Here is a 15797-nt window from a genome sequence, read left to right as displayed (position 1 = left end):
GGGAAATATATATGCTACAATAGCTTTATGATCTGATAACCCTGAGGGCACTCATTGCCTATGAGATTGGTTATTGTTCTGAAATTTTATGCAGAAATAATCTGTAAGAGTATATGAGTTGGAAGTAATTCTAGTAGGACCATGAATTCAAAGATTACTATTGAAAGATTTAAAGAGATCTACTAAGTTCTGGGTATGCACCATAATCTTCGTTACGATAGTCGATGTTTAAATCCCTTGTTAACAATAATTTAGAATTCAGTGGTAATCATAAAAGTAAAGTTTCTAGACCGTTCAGAAACCCATTATTGGAAGTAGGCCTGTATATGCGTAAAATACGTATAGAGAATATGTTTTTTATCATATAAAAAAGAAAATTCAAATTCACCCTCTGTCATCAAGTTTAGCAATATTTAAATATTCACAGTCCTTAAGAAATATTGAAATATATGGACAAAGTTGCTCCATTTAACATTTTAAATGTTAACATGCATGGCGGAACGACGTAAGTGTAAAGCGGGCTTTAAGTAACATTCGTTAGAAAACTTCCAACGTTTACGTCGTTCCGCAAAGGAACAACTTGTGGTTGACAGTTTTGTTTATATTTTGAAATTCTAATGTAATCTTAAAACATTAACTTTAAAGTTTAATTTTTAGTTCTTTAATTAATTTTTAATCTTTATAGTTTTTTAATTTTAAGCATCTTTTCACCCTTTATTAACAAATATATTAAAACTTAGCATTATTTCAAGGAATTATTTCTTACCTTCAACAATGGGTGAAAAAGAGACCATATCAGTATCAAAGGTAATGTATCTTATTAATTTTTAAATGCAGTTCTTCTTTGGAATCTAAATGAACAAACAATGTGATTATAAATCTTGATATTTCAGGCCTCCTTTGTATTTAAAAATAACTTTAAAAAACCAAAGAAAGGCTCAAAAAAATCCAAAGGAATGTTGCCTAGTCCATTATTTGAAAACTTATGGTATCAGCAGTTTAAGGAATTATGGTCAGGGCTTTCTGAGGATCTTGAGGTGTAAAAAAGAATACCATTGTATCATTATTACTAGTTACATTAAACATAACATTTTAGGAATTATTGTCAAACATGTTCACGACCATGACCACCGATTTAGTACAATACATAAAAGACTGTCATAAGAATCCTGTAAATGAGATACCGACTGCAGCTCTCCTAACAGGTACTTAGGCACACTATCCGCAAATAAATGCTTAGATTTATTTTAATCTTTTAGGGATTAACATGCCTGATCATGAGGCTCAATTTAAAAACCTTGAAAAGCAACTGAAAAGGGATGTTACTCCTCATGTAGCCTTTTTAACCAGCCAAGACTGTGCTAATATCAAGTTCCTAATAGAGAAATTGATTTATCAGTATGTTAATAATGGCCATTTAGATGATACTGATGAAGAAGTAGGTATAACTATATCATATATATATATTAGTCAAAAAAACTTACAAGTACTATACAAGTTATACAATGAGGTTACTTAATAATCATATTACATTTTAAAAAATTGAATAAATATTAAACACTATACTATTACCACAAACATATGTATATTATAAATGGTTTATCTTACTAAATTTACAATTAAATGATTATGGTGATGGTTAGTCTAAATAATGTTCTATAATGTGCATTTTAGGATGAAAGAGTACATGTTAAAAGGTCCTATCTGAGTTTTCCTTTATTACAAGAATGGTATGAAGACTTGTATCCATCTGAGCAGAAAAATGTCCTAGTAGTTATTATTCCAGATTTTGAAAGCTTTAATGTTAAAGTTTTGCAAACTTTCATCTCAATTGTCAGCTTATATCTGGAGAAGTTAAAGTTTGTGTTTGTTTTTGGAATAGCAACCTCGGTTTCCACCCTTCATACTTCATTTCCTTACCATGTAAGTATTCGCTATAGTTGGAATATTAAAATATTTAGATTTCATTTTAGGTTACATCCAAAACTAACATTAAAGTGTTCAGATGTGAACCTTCAACGGTATATTTGAACCAAATGCTGGAAAATGTCTTCTTTAGAAATTATTGTGCTTTTCATTTGGGGGGCAAGGTCTTTGACTTGTTTACAGAAATATTTTTATATTATGACTTCTCTATGAGGAATTTTGTACAGAACATTAAGGTGATTAATATATTTTTTTTATGTATTAATTGATTATAAAAAAAGGTTTTTTCAGTATGCAATGATGGAGCATTTTTGTTTCGGAAATGCCATGGCCTTATGTGATATGGATAGAAAAACTGTTAAAAATACTCTACAGGAATTTAGTCATGAAGACTTTGATAATGTACGATATCTGAAGTCATTTAGGTAATTTTTTTAATTTATGGGAAATCTTCATTACAAAGTAACAACAAGATATAATATAATTGGGTTATGTAAATATAAATTTAACATAAATAGTTAATAACAGTCTCAAAAAAATAACAATAAATTTATGCCATTATGTAGAATGGCATCAAAATTAATACATTTTTTAACAGTCATGCATTACAGCAACAGGTAAACTAAAGTATACTTAGTAGAATCTCTTTAAACAGTTGAAAAGAATTATTAAAAACATCCAATTTCTCCTTTGTATTTAAAAAATCCAGCCCTATATCCATAAAAGAATGTCTACCATAATTTGGTCTGTGAAAACTAATGAAGATTGATTGTCTAAGTGTTGTCTGAGGAATTGAAAAATTTATCTCAGATTTTAAGAATGTACAATATCATTTTTTTAATAATGTACATCATCATTTAAAATTTTATAAATGAGAGAAATGCCATACATAATCTGTCTGTGATCTAGAGTAAGCAAATTTAATTTGCTTAAAATAAGAAAATAATCATGTTCTAAAATGAGATTCAAATTATCAATACCTCAAAAATTTGGTTTTATATTCTCTCAAGTAATAACTTATAAACATTATACTATCCATATTCAAGTAGTGATCTGATCTGAGTTAACTGCTTCCAGTGAAACATCCTTGCAATTGCTCAAAGTAAATCTTAACATTCACTGTGACTTAATTCAGGTGTTCATTAAAATTTAACTGAAAGTCAAATAGTATTCCCAAATCCTTGGCTTGTTCTTTATTTTGCAGAGATTGACCATCTATTGAATAACATGATAAAATCTGATTCAATAGAAAATTCCTTGTTTTCATTGAAGGAAATTTTGAAACACTTTTTAATGTTAAGATCTAACAAGTTACACTTACACCAATTAGAGAAACTATCCAAATCCCTCTGTACTTCAATCCATATCCATCTCATTCAAAATTATCAAAAATAGTTTAAGATCATCAGCAAACATTAAAAATTCACAATGTTTTATACAATCTTAGAGTCGTTGACAAATAGACCAAATAGCAAAAGGACTCCAGAATTTACATCAGTCACTCTTGACAAAAAATTACCAATTTTACCATCAACTTTTGTCACAAAGAAAACCAAGCTCATCTTGTAAGCCTGTCAGAGAAACCTATATTTCTTAACTTATACAGCAAGTGGTAACTATGTCAAATGCCTTGAAGAAGTTGGAATATATGGTATTAACCTATGCCCCTCTCCAAGGCACTCGATAGTTTAGTGTTAAAAGTAGATTAGTTTTAGTAGATCGACCACCTCTAAAGCCATGCTGTTCATCGATTATTAATTCTTTACATTGCCAATTTAAGTATAGTTGTGTCTAATGAATTATCTTATATTGTAATTTTTTTATTTAGGACAATGGTGGAGTCTGAATCTGACCCCGCAATTCGAATAAAACTTATTACAGACAATGAACATTTCAAAACTGTTGTATTGGAAAAAGTCACTAATCTACAAAGGTACATTAGACGCCTTCACATCTTTTTAGAGTGTTTATATTCCTTGGTCTGTGATTTGCCTGAATCTCCTTTGGGAAAAAATGTAAGAATTTCAACTGCACTAGTTAGATTTATCATATGATTAACAGAACTTACAAATTCTATGTGAAACTGTTTTTTTAGTTAAGAGAAGTCTATGCACTGGCCGTAACAAAAAACATAACAGAATCTATAGAGTTCAAAGAAGCCTTTAAACTTTTACATTTCCAATCAAAAGAGGAATTAACAATAAAATTAGGCAAAGTGGTAAACGTTTTAAAGCTGAACATAAACGAGACCAGCAAAAAGACCGCACTAAAAGACTGTTTTAACGAACTCAATACATACATAAATTTGTTGAATAATTTGAACACTTTAAGTCCAGAAGAGGAAGAACCTGAAGTAATGGATTGTGAAGTGCAGAACTTGGGCCCTGTCATGGATAGGAAAGCTTTGAAGCAAGTGAGTTTTCAATATAAAATTTCAAATCAATTGTAAAGTTTCACTTGTCTTTAGGCCTTGCTGTTTCGATCCAAAGACAGACCGAAACCGTTAAATCGATACGAGAAACTTCGTAATGAAATTTTAGATTTTCTTCTTGGTAATTTCAAAACTTACTTGGTCCACTACAGTACGATGCCTTTACACGAAATATTTTTCTTTAATGATTTTTCGATAAAAAGCAAAATAATTGGCATGCATAGGACGGCCATACACAATGCTTTGAATGATCCTCAGTTTTATTTGCAGGTAATGTTTGTTTTCAGTACTTTTTAGATTTATAGGACTCATAGAGACTACACAACTCTTTTTTTTTTAGTGCAAATGTTGTGAAATACCTAACTCACAATCGATCAAACCTACAATGCCGGACATTTGTATTGCCTACAAATTACATTTAGAATGCGGCAAGATGATTAATTTGTACGACTGGCTGCAAGCTTTCTTGTGCATTGTTGACCCCAAAGATGATGATGATTTTGATGACAAATCTAAGAAAATCGTGGAACCCCAATTACAGTATCCTTTTTTTTATCCAGTTTTGCTTTTATTTACTTTTAAGTATTTTCCTTATAAGCATTTTTAGAGCACGTTTTACCCAAGCAGTAGCAGAACTCGAATATTTAGGCTTCATAAAGTCGTCTAAAAGAAAAGCGGACCACGTTACCCGACTTACATGGGGAGGTTAATAAAACCCTTATAATAGTTAAATGTTTATTTATTATAATTTTTTAAGGAATAAAGATTTTCTTTAAAAAAAAAAGGAAAAAGTTTATTTAATCATAATATAAATCTAAAAAAACAGGCATTAAAATTTATCAACCAAATTTAAAATATGTTGTTGCTCCTGGTCACGCCATTCTTTCTCTCCTTCCTCCCCAAGATTTCCTGCATATTCACGCATTATATGTCTAATAGTTTTAAGGGAGGCACCTCGCAAGTTTAATATCTGTAAGTATTAAAAATTTTAATTTAAAGTAACAAGTGAATATTAATAACTTACCTGCATAACTCTTTGCTTAATAGTAGGAGGACCACCAGCACACACTTCCAAAATAATATAATCAACCAATTGCAAAGTAAATAATCCTCCTTCAAGGCGTCTTAAGTAATCTTCATCTTCGTTATCATCAACTGCATCATCAAGATCCTCAACTTTTTCTAAATACTTAAAGTGCAATTCGAGTAATCTGTCTACTTTTTCATGGTCATTTTCTGTGAATTTGGTTATCAGTCTTTGGCGTTGTGATCCCCTGGAATTATAACATGTAAATTGTATTCATTTTTAGGACAGTATTACTAAATACCTGCAGTTTCTAAGCATGGATGCAATAATAGAACAAACATGTTCTTCATGCTCCTCTGCTGATTGTACCTTTTTCCTGTTTTTCTTTGGTGTTTTCATGAACAATGGGAATATTGTTCTTAAGCCTAATATATCTACAAATTTGTTACCTGAAAGAAACAATTTCATTATTGACAGTAAGGTTTGAGTAGGTTTTTACCTTACAATTGTCTTTCCCATGCACACCAGACATGGCATAATCCAAAACCTTAAGTGAGCCATTCCTAGAGGTCTTTTTCTCTCTTAACATTAAATTCATCAATTGCAAACCTTCACCCTTTAAAAATTTCTCCCTGTTAGCAATTACTAAAAGACAACTGCACAAGCTAAAAAACCAGTATGAATTAGAATAGTATAGGCACAACTGTAGGAATTGTATACCAATTAAAAAGATTTTCCATAAATTCGTGTTCCTCCGCGCTAGATGGGTCATGTCTTTTGTAAAACGCGAGTTGCTGCAACAGTGTGTCAATACCCTCTAATTCTCCAAGCAATGTCCGATTAGACTCATTATCTTGTAGGATTATAGACAGCATTTCACTGACATACAATTTGTTCTGGTCAAAAGGTGTCTTTACCCTTAATCTCTTTAACAACCATTGTAGTAAACCTAAATAATAAAAGTCATTATTAACCAGAAACATATAAATTGGACCTGTACTACCTTGCTTGCCAGCTTCTGAACATATTTCAGACCTCAGTTCTGTTAGGTTTTCTATGATCGATAATGTATTGTGTACACCATCTGCTTCTTCTTTCACATTTTCATCCAATCTAATAATGTATATCAAAATTAATAGAAATGAGCATATATTTAAAGGAAATAATTAAATATCTTTACTCCTCATGCTTCTAGGTTAATCATACCTTACTGTCAACTATATATTGTTAGTTTTTCTTTTGGTAAATAAAAGAATTATTGTTAATCAATTAATACTTATGATTTGTTATCCTGCTTTGTAACTGGGTTTTCTTGTTAAGCAGCCTACTAACTAAATAAATAAAATATTACCTTTCAAGGTTTTGAACTAATAAAGCAATGACTTGATGCTCCAACAAAGCTTCAATAAGAGCATCAGCTCCCTCTTCTGACTCATTAAGAATATCAACATCTGTTAACTCTTGCATAAGTTCTATAGTTGCTACCTAAAAATCGTGTTGCTTAACTGTTAAAGAATTCTGTTTATTAGGAAATTTTTTACAGCAATGTCAGTGTTATCGTGAGCCAACAACTCCAGCAAGCTTGGAACCACTTGCAATTTGACTACTAAGGGGTAGTGATCTGGTGCAGTAGCTAATAACCTCATTTCCTGGAGCGTCTCATGGAGTTCCAACTCGCTATCCATGAACTTCTCTGGATGGTCTGGGAATTTTATTCGCATCTCTCTGTTTTTGAGGGAGCGTTTTTCAAAATTTAGGACTATCTTTTTTATTGAGGTTGGATCCATTACATCTCCCTTAAGGAAAATCATTAGTAAGAGATCCTGATTATAATTTGAAATTCAAATAATAATTACCTCAGTGTTTTCTGTCTCAACATATTTAACAATTTCAGCTTTTTCTTCTTCAGTTAACTCATCAATATTTTGCATGGATGGTGTTGGCGATGAGGGCTTAACCATTTGTTGAGCCTTGGCCCTGGCAATTTTTCTCATTTTCCTAGCTTTTTCTCGATCAGGTTCTCCCCCTTCGCCATCTGCAGGGCGCTTAGGGGTCTGGGGGGGCTGGAATGGTTAAAATACTCAATAGATGAGAAAGGTGAAGCACTTGCCTAGGCAAAGGAGTATGGAAAATTTGTAATTAATACTTGCCTTGTAATCTAAAAGCTCTCCCACATCCATATTGACTTATACAGCAGACTCTTGTTTGAGTTTCTTTGTTTTTTGTAGTTTTAATTGCTGAAAAATAAAGTTGTATTATGACTCTAAGATGTAAACAATATAAGAATGTCTGACATAACCTTAAAAAAAAACTTAGGGAGTCATTCATGTAAATCGGACGTGTAAAATGGACTTCTTGCCTGATGCAAATAAATGTTTTGGCATTTTTTAACTATAAATTTAATTTATTTTGAATAAATGTAAAAATTGGCTTATTTAACCTTTAATAAATAAAATAAATAAATGCCTTAAAAAAAGTATTTTTATTTTACGTCGTTCCGATATTTTCTACAGCCGTTTAGCTTGACACCATAAGGTTGACATAAGACGTAATGATGACGTAAAACACTGTTTGACATTTGACAAACAAACAATAGTTTATTCACTCAAAATTCTGCAGGAAAAGATTCATTTTTTCTCAATATTTTTAATTTAAAATAGGGATTTTTTAATATTTAATGACTAAATATGAGTGATTTATTTAAGTCGGCCCTAGAATATTTCAGCGGGCCATCAAATGGCCAAATCGAGAACAGTTTTGTGGGCCAAACTGTTGAGGTATCCAATGTCAAGTTGAAAATCAAAAAAGTTATTGCAGAGGGTAATATTTATCTAATTATTCCTGGTTTTTTTATAGTTTTAAGCAAAATTTGAGGTACCCATTAAGGAACATATTCCAAAAACTACCAAATTTACTATTTATCCTTTTTTTATTTTAACCACTTCATATTAAGCAGTTGGTTAAAGTATATTGATCCTCATAGGCTTAAAATTGTTCAAATAATGAAGTAAATACTATTTTACAGGTGGATTTGCAGTAGTTTTTGTTGCACAAGACATTGCCACAGGAAAGGATTATGCCTTAAAGGTAGTACCACATTTTATGTATATTAAATCGGGTATTTATTGGTTTTTGTCTTTCAGAGACTACTAGCCGCAGACGAGGCTGCTAAGAAGAATATTATACAAGAGATAAACATTTTAAAGAAAATATCTGGTCATCCAAATATTATACAGTTTCTCTCTGCTTCATTTATTGATAAATCCCAAACACAACATGAGCAAAATGAGTTTCTACTTATTACAGAATATTGTCCAGGTAAGACAAAATAAATTACAGTGAAGGTCTTGTTTAGGAATTTTTCTGAAAAAGGCTTGAAATGTGTCTGATTATACAGGAAACAATATTCTGATGGCAGAGTAGTGAATTTTCAATTGGATCTTTTTTTCGAAACAAAAAAACAAAAAATTAATTTTGACATTTATACATTTTAGTTGTAGCTGGAATTATACATAAAATTTTTTTTCTCTTTTTTTGGAAAATAAAATCCACCTGAAAATTTGTTACACTACCATCAGAATACTGTTTCCAGTAAAATTACACACATTCTAGACCTTTGCTTATAATTTTAGGCATGATTTTCAGAAAAATTGCTAAACTAGACCTTATCCTATATTACGACACATTGTCTGGTTTTTTTAATAAACAAACATGTTTCTAAGGTGGCTCAATGGTAGACATTTTACAATCCAGGACTGCACCTTTTGATCCTGAAATAATCACATCCATATTCTACCAGACATGTCGAGCTGTGGCCCACATGCACTCTCAAACCCCACCAATACAACATAGGGATCTGAAAATTGATAATTTACTTATCAGTGCACAAGGAACAATTAAGTTATGTGATTTTGGATCTGCTACCCAGGAAGTATTTAGGCCTGACCTAACTTGGTCTGCTAACCAGCACAGTAGTTTGGAAGAAAATGTAAGTGATCCAGAGAGTATGATAAATTCTAATAGTGCTAATTTGTTTCAGTTGGCTTGTTTCACTACTCCAATGTACAGGGCTCCTGAAATGGTAGATACATGGAACAACTATTTCATTGGCCCCCCAGTAGATATTTGGGCTTTGGGTTGTATCCTTTACACTCTATGTTATATGAAACACCCTTATGAGGACAGTGCTAAGCTTAGGATCATTAATGCCAATTATGTACTGCCTCCTGATCCAAAATATTCCTGTTTTCATGAGATCATTCGTAAGTATTTTAATAGTGTTTTTTATTTTTATATTAAAATTTTTTATATATTTATTTTCAGGTGGATGTTTTCAGCCAAACCCAGAAAACCGTATCACAATATCAGGTATATTAGAGAGGCTAGCTGCTATTGCAGAAACTCGCCAATATAATCTTAAGGCCCCATTGCCATTCAAAAAGGAACCAGCTTTAGTACCAGAACAACAGGCAAGTAATTGAGCATTTTATTTAGTTGTTTGGTAATGAGATCTAATAAGGGATAAAAGAATGTAAGTAAATACCTACTTATAGGGAAATGGAGATTGTGTGAGTAATAACACTGTGGATCAACCTAATCCTCAACCTGTAAATGGGACTCGTCCTCCTCAGCCTGTAAGTTTCACAACTTTATAAATACAGGTTTATATATAATATTAAACTCTACAATTAATGCTTACCAAAAGTCAAATGTCCATAATTTTAAAAATCTGAGGAGTAATTTATTTTTTAAGTTTTTTCTAAATTTATTTTTCTTATAGGTTCCTCCTAGACCTGCAGCTCCACCTCAGGTGCAGGTTCCGATAAACCGCCAATTTGATCAACCTAAACAGGCAGGGCTATTTTCCTCTTTAAAGGGTGGAGCTGGTAGTTTTCTAAAAAACCTTAAGGATACTAGTTCTAAGGTTATGGCAACCGTACAGCAGTTAGTCTTTTTACTTACTATAGAATTCTAATATGAGTTATATAATTTATATTTCAGAAGTATGGGAAGGACTGATTTAGATATCCACTACATAACTTCAAGAATTATTGTGATGCCTTATCCATCAGAAGGGATAGAATCAGCATATAAAACTAATCATATTGAGGATGTGAGACTGTTTTTAGATACTAGACATCCGAATCACAGATATTCGGTTTATAATTTAACAAACAAACCGTACCATTCAAAATTCGGACCGGCCAGAGTGGTAGACTGTTCCTTTGCTTATCCCAATCATTTTAAGGCGCCATTACTTAATTCAATGTATCAACTGTGTGAGGACATTTATCAATATTTGGCAGGTAAATACGAGAACGAATGTATAAATTTTTTTGCTAAATTTTAAAAATAGGAGACAGCAGAAACGTCATTGTGATTCACTGCACGGACGGTAAATCCACGTCTTCAACTTTAGTATCGGCGCTATTGATTTATGCCAATTTGTATGAAGTTCCTGAGGATGCACTGCAAATGTTTGCAGTCAAACGGTGTCCTCCTAATATGAAAGCATCTGAGTTAAGGTGAGTATTGATTTTCATCCCTAATTTTCTTTCATTATCTGGTTCTTTCAGATATCTATACTACCTCGCTGACATAGTAAAAAATCCACCCTTATATCCTCACTACAACCCTGTCACATTAGTGTCTTTGCAAATGACCCCTGTTCCTCTATTTACAAAACTTCGTGATGGTTGTCGACCCTATTTGGAAGTGTACAGCGAAAACCGTTGTTTATTATCAACTATCCAAGACTACGAAAGAATGAGGTTATATTGATATCTCTCAGCTGGGGTCAAGTTTTATAGTCCCTATTTTAGGTTATACAATATGGCTGATGGAAAATGTCTTCTGCCTTTAAATGGAACTGTATGTGGTGACGTATGCATCGTTATTTATCATGCCCGGAATATTTTGGGAAAGGCAACGGGCATTAAGATATGCCAGATACAGCTGCATACAGGTAAACGATTTACACTTGTTGATGTCTAGTGATTATTTTAAACCTTTTGCATGCAGGTTTTATTCCTGAAGAGGAAACTTCCATAAGGTTGCCTATGTCAGAATTAGATGAGTTGGCTGAAGGACAAGACCATTACCCGCACGGTAAGAAATAATAATATTAATATTAATAATAATAATTATGTAATATACTACTTAGTACTACTCTGTTTTCTTCTTTTTTGTTGTTGTTAGTATCTTTACCTGTAATTACTTGCGGGTGTTTGTAAGTTGTAAACCAATAAATAACACCTTGAAACACCCTTCGTTTTTGAAATCTAGGTTTTGCTGTAACACTAAACGTATTCGTCGGAGACACAGAACGTCGTCCCGCCCAACCAGCTCCTTGGCAAACAGATAATCAAACGGATCGTGTGCCTGTAACCCTGTTCACTTCCCAAATCGAACAAGACGAAACCATCGATAACTTTAGGAGTAAACCGAGCAAAAAACAGGTCCAACGTCCTCCACGACCTGCACCACCCTCAATTAAAACAACGTTACCGCCTCCTGTTGCTACAACGTTAGTTCACGAGAGTTTGGTGGATTCTGAAGACGACAGCGATCCAGCTTGTGATAGGATAAAGGACGAAGTTAAATTCGTAGAAGAAGCGGTGGATTTATTGAATTTGAATAGTGGATTGTCGGCTCAACCTCAGGGCTCTGTTAAGCCTTCTGCTAGTACCAATTTTGATCTTCTCAGTAGTCTTGGTAAAGTTATTATAAAGTGAAAGATATGGGGGTGTAAGTCCTGGTTGTTGATTTTTAGGGGATGGTAATAATGATGAATTTACCGCATTTACTTCCGCTACAAATCCGCCCAAGCAGAATGCTGCTTTTGATCCGTTTGGGTCTATTGGTGGAGGATCTGGTGACAGCACTAATCTAATAGGAGACTGGAGTAAAGCATCGCCAAAACGGTCAACTGAAAACGCACCAAAAACTGATTTCTTTGCAGATTTTGGTGAGCACTTCTTGTTTTTATGTTAATAAATTTTTTCTTGTTGGGTTATTTTTAAGGTGATCTGGGTGGTTTTGGGTTATCTGGACAAACAAAACCAAGTCAACCGGCAAGCGGAGGCAGGACTCCCAACGATAATCCTTCTACCCCTTTTAACACCCCACAACATCAACCTGCAGGTCCTGATTATAGCAGGTAAGTCATCATTAAACATAATTTCAAAAATAGTGTTCTATCTTTATCATCTTCATTTTCAGGTCTCACTTTGAGCCATTAAATAAATCAAACACAAACAAGGAAGATCCAAAAACTAAATCTAAAAGCACTGACGTGTTCGGTGACCTTTTGGGCTCCCAAGGTTATAATTTCGTTACGAAAAAGGACAATTTGCCACGTTCCATAAATGAAATGCGCAAAGAAGAAATGGCCACCTACATGGACCCAGAAAAGTTGAAAGTTATGGAATGGGTATGTACAGTAGACTAATTCCTAACTTTATGAAAATGTCGTTGAAAATCACTTTCTAGAAAGAAGGAAAGAAAAATAATATAAGAGCCCTATTATGCTCAATGCACACTATATTATGGGATGGTACGAAATGGACCAAATGCGAGATGCATCAGTTGGTCAGCGCTGGTGATGTTAAAAAAGCTTACAGGAAGGCTTGTCTGGCTGTACATCCCGATAAGGTATATAAGTTTACAATAAAACAATTTATTTATTCATTAATTTCATTTTAGCAAGTAGGAACTGATAACGAAAACTTAGCCAAACTGATTTTTATGGAATTAAATAACGCGTGGAGCGATTTCGAAAATGACGCTTCTCAACAAAACATGTTCGCTAGGTAGAGCTTTAAGGCGATTTAGAACATTCAACTAGGCCATTCCGTAATATCGAATTCGTTTCAAATTAGATGTTTTATATCAGATAGAGCGTCAAAATGTGATTATGTAATTTCGTTTTGTGATAAAAATTGTCTAGTCACAACCAATCAGTTAGTTGTGACTGGACTATACAGGGGCTGTTTCTGCTTCCAGTTAGCAGGTTAATTTTTTTTTTTAAGTTTTGCAGCCCTGTATAACAGAGTTTTTGCAATAATTTTTCTTTCATTTCGCACACTCTTAAAATTTTCAAAAATTAAATTATAAAAATTTGTTGAACAATGTTAATCAGATTTTAAAAATTATGTACAGGTTAGTTAGTTCCTTAAAGGAGATAATGATATTATTATTTATGTTTTTGACACTATATAAGAAAATTCGTTATAATTGAAGCCTCATACAAATTAAATGCGAATCATTTTGGAACGCATTGTATAGACATTAGAAAATATTAAAATTTTTGGGTATATAAAGGTGCATTTTTTGTAACACTAGATTTTGTTTTTAGGAGGCAAATGAATTATGTCATTAGGGTTTTAATTATAATAAATGTACTTTAATGTGTCGGTTATTAAAATGTTTGACAATATAGGAATTATCCAGAGTTTTTTTTTAAATATTTTGACTGACTACCTGACTGCAGACGTACCAAATAAAAAATTTCTAATTCACTAATATACCGTAAATAATCAAATTTACGATTTTCAGAACTTTGAATGCAGGTGTTTAGTTTAAATATAAATTAAAACTCTTTGTACATTCGGTTTTTAGACTTGTTTATTTATTTTTTGAGCTACGTGTTAGTGTCTAATATTCTTAGATAGAAAATAAAATTATGTTATTTATTCATTTATTAGCTGTTTTTTTTTTAATAAAACTCCAAAAAACTTAAATAACTCATTTAATTATATCATATAAAGTTTAAAATTCAATTTCTAGTAAAACTTCCTTAAAAATATCAACTATCCATAGAGAGTATTATATGAAAAACAACAACTTGGAGCTACACAATTAAAACGTAACAATAAATACACAGGACATTACGCTAAATAAATTATAAAATAAGTGGTTAAAACTAACGCAAAAAAAGCTAAAATATACGTTATGGTAATTCTTGCTATTTTATTTTGTTCGGATTCAGTTAAGGTTGCTTTAACCCGTTTTCTAGGCATCGCCTCTAATAGTAAAGGATTTAAAATAAGCGCATCTCTTTCACATGGAATTTCTTCAACTACAGGGACGATTTCGTCCAAATCTATTGCCGCCCTTTGTCTTTTAACATTGGAGCATCTATTTCTAGAATAACAGGAAAAGAAAGTTTTCTTAGGGTACGGCCTAACAGTACTACTAACAAAGAAAGAAATCGGTAAATCTAGTAAAACCCCAGGCACGAAAGCAGACACGTTTAAAACGTCACAGCTGCATGGTTTTTGATTACGTTTTATATATAAATTAAGAAACACATCGTTGACTATGTTTGTCATATTATTATAAGGTAAAATATCGCCCTCCGTGTAGATTTTTTGTCGCCGAAGAATATTTGAGAGCAACGGGGATGATCGGGGGTCCCAAACAGGTTTGATTTGCTTAAAAACTAAATTTCCGGCAAGTCAGTTAACGATGACCTGCTTCGACTCGATTTGCTGCAAATCATAAAGTACCTGGAAGAAATACGGTTTTTTCTTATTACATTATTTAAATATTAAACAATCTTACTTACCTCTAGTACGCAAGACATACTCCAAGCTTGAGTCCTCGAACTGTCGCGACAATAACTTCCATTACTGTTGGTTAACTCAGGTAAACCCCTCCAGGCGGAAGTAGTTAATTCAGTCATATGCTTAGAAAGAATAACTTTTGTGTTAGATATGGTTTCTTTAAGCATTCCATTTTGCGAGGCAAATAACAATTTTGCTCTCAGGAAAAACCCTATTGGCCATACCCACTCCTGGTAAAAAAAATGTTAATAATAATTAGATTTATCCAGAATGCACCCTTACCGGTCCTTGGTGATAATTAAAGCCATTTGCGACATGGAAATCGTCGGAGTCGTTTGAATTATCGTAATCCCCTCGGTAATTCCAGTCTTCTGGATCGAGAGTTTTCATTCCAAGGGGTCCTAATAGGTATTTTTCTGCTTGTCCTAAAGCGGCCCAAGCATGTTGGGGGTTGAAGAGCTCAGGAGCCTAAGAGAATATATGATGAATATATGATGAGCCTAAGAGAATATATCAAGAAATTCTGTTATAAGCCTTACTAATGTTAACAGGTTATATAACTACGAAACCACACTTATATCCTTACTTCAATACATGTATGGGACAGCCTGGAATTAATTGAAAAAGCACTTTAGATGCCTGGAAGAGAGCAAATCCTTTCAATTAATATGTAAAAGATGAAAAACCATAATTTTACCTGCCTGGGAAAGATATAAAAAAGCTAGAAAGACACAAATATGTAACCAAATACCTTAGACGTTGCAAATTCTTGAAAAACCTAAAAGATCTGTCCAAAAACGTAGAATAAATTGAAAAAGTACTTCATAAATGCTGTACATAACATCAA

At 32.7% G+C, this 15797-nt stretch overlaps 4 protein-coding genes across 7 annotated transcripts in view; 2 read left to right on the top strand and 2 right to left on the bottom strand.

The window, feature by feature from the left end:
• Positions 1-603: 603 nt before the first annotated feature.
• Positions 604-5148, top strand: LOC126748945 (origin recognition complex subunit 3). Its single transcript, XM_050458495.1, has 12 exons — positions 604-807; positions 894-1037; positions 1097-1205; positions 1260-1438; positions 1675-1923; positions 1974-2162; positions 2218-2351; positions 3755-3941; positions 4022-4339; positions 4394-4627; positions 4698-4897; positions 4965-5148. The coding sequence occupies exons 1-12, from the start codon at positions 775-777 to the stop codon at positions 5065-5067; spliced, it is 2079 nt and encodes a 692-aa protein (XP_050314452.1). The 5' UTR covers positions 604-774; the 3' UTR covers positions 5068-5148.
• Positions 5076-7695, bottom strand: LOC126748946 (beta-catenin-like protein 1). Its single transcript, XM_050458496.1, has 10 exons — positions 7535-7695; positions 7241-7447; positions 6926-7180; positions 6736-6869; positions 6388-6497; positions 6105-6333; positions 5889-6049; positions 5686-5833; positions 5382-5631; positions 5076-5327 (listed from the first exon to the last, which is right to left on the bottom strand). Exons 1-10 carry the CDS (start codon positions 7562-7564, stop codon positions 5187-5189), a joined length of 1665 nt encoding a protein of 554 aa, XP_050314453.1. The 5' UTR covers positions 7565-7695; the 3' UTR covers positions 5076-5186.
• Positions 7696-7967: 272 nt separating this feature from the next.
• Positions 7968-13828, top strand: LOC126748152 (cyclin-G-associated kinase). 2 transcript variants are annotated; one of them, XM_050457180.1, is made up of 19 exons: positions 7968-8204; positions 8410-8471; positions 8528-8702; positions 9107-9372; positions 9424-9646; positions 9708-9853; positions 9938-10018; positions 10165-10328; positions 10386-10690; positions 10741-10909; positions 10961-11155; positions 11207-11349; positions 11406-11492; positions 11670-12098; positions 12157-12351; positions 12408-12543; positions 12606-12816; positions 12876-13037; positions 13089-13828. In XM_050457180.1, exons 1-19 carry the CDS (start codon positions 8072-8074, stop codon positions 13197-13199), a joined length of 3393 nt encoding a protein of 1130 aa, XP_050313137.1. In that variant the 5' UTR covers positions 7968-8071; the 3' UTR covers positions 13200-13828. The 2 variants fall into 2 exon arrangements, with proteins under 2 accessions (XP_050313137.1, XP_050313138.1); XM_050457181.1 differs by lacking the exon at positions 9938-10018.
• Positions 13829-14117: 289 nt separating this feature from the next.
• Positions 14118-15797, bottom strand: part of LOC126748151 (glycogen debranching enzyme) — a 24123-nt gene continuing 22443 nt past the window's right edge. For all 3 annotated transcript variants that reach the window (XM_050457177.1, XM_050457179.1, XM_050457178.1), the window contains exons 26-28: positions 15233-15418; positions 14953-15180; positions 14118-14893 (exon numbers count right to left, since the gene is read on the bottom strand). In XM_050457177.1, the coding sequence (XP_050313134.1) occupies positions 14843-14893; positions 14953-15180; positions 15233-15418 (465 nt within the window). In that variant the 3' untranslated portion in view covers positions 14118-14842. The remainder of the gene's footprint in view (positions 14894-14952; positions 15181-15232; positions 15419-15797) is intronic.

Source organism: Anthonomus grandis, chromosome 22 (assembly GCF_022605725.1).
Source record: "Anthonomus grandis grandis chromosome 22, icAntGran1.3, whole genome shotgun sequence".
Classification (NCBI taxonomy): domain Eukaryota; kingdom Metazoa; phylum Arthropoda; class Insecta; order Coleoptera; family Curculionidae; genus Anthonomus; species Anthonomus grandis.
The sequence above is the reverse complement of the archived record's forward strand: the minus strand, read 5'-3'. Positions and strand labels throughout refer to the sequence as shown.

Bases quoted from the DNA above. Each gene is read 5' to 3' on its own strand.
- LOC126748945 (XM_050458495.1), top strand. From the start codon at position 775: ATGGGTGAAAAAGAGACCATATCAGTATCAAAG. The intron at 1,924-1,973 runs GTAAGTATTCGC...ATTTCATTTTAG, and splicing joins ATACTTCATTTCCTTACCAT to GTTACATCCAAAACTAACAT. The intron at 4,340-4,393 runs GTGAGTTTTCAA...ACTTGTCTTTAG, and splicing joins ATAGGAAAGCTTTGAAGCAA to GCCTTGCTGTTTCGATCCAA.
- LOC126748946 (XM_050458496.1), bottom strand. From the start codon at position 7,564: ATGGATGTGGGAGAGCTTTTAGATTACAAG. The intron at 6,498-6,735 runs GTAATATTTTAT...ATACATTATTAG, and splicing joins TTAGTTCAAAACCTTGAAAG to ATTGGATGAAAATGTGAAAG. The intron at 5,328-5,381 runs GTAAGTTATTAA...TAATACTTACAG, and splicing joins TTAAGCAAAGAGTTATGCAG to ATATTAAACTTGCGAGGTGC.
- LOC126748152 (XM_050457180.1), top strand. From the start codon at position 8,072: ATGAGTGATTTATTTAAGTCGGCCCTAGAATATTTCAGCGGGCCATCA. The intron at 8,472-8,527 runs GTAGTACCACAT...TTTGTCTTTCAG, and splicing joins GAAAGGATTATGCCTTAAAG to AGACTACTAGCCGCAGACGA. The intron at 10,910-10,960 runs GTGAGTATTGAT...TGGTTCTTTCAG, and splicing joins ATGAAAGCATCTGAGTTAAG to ATATCTATACTACCTCGCTG.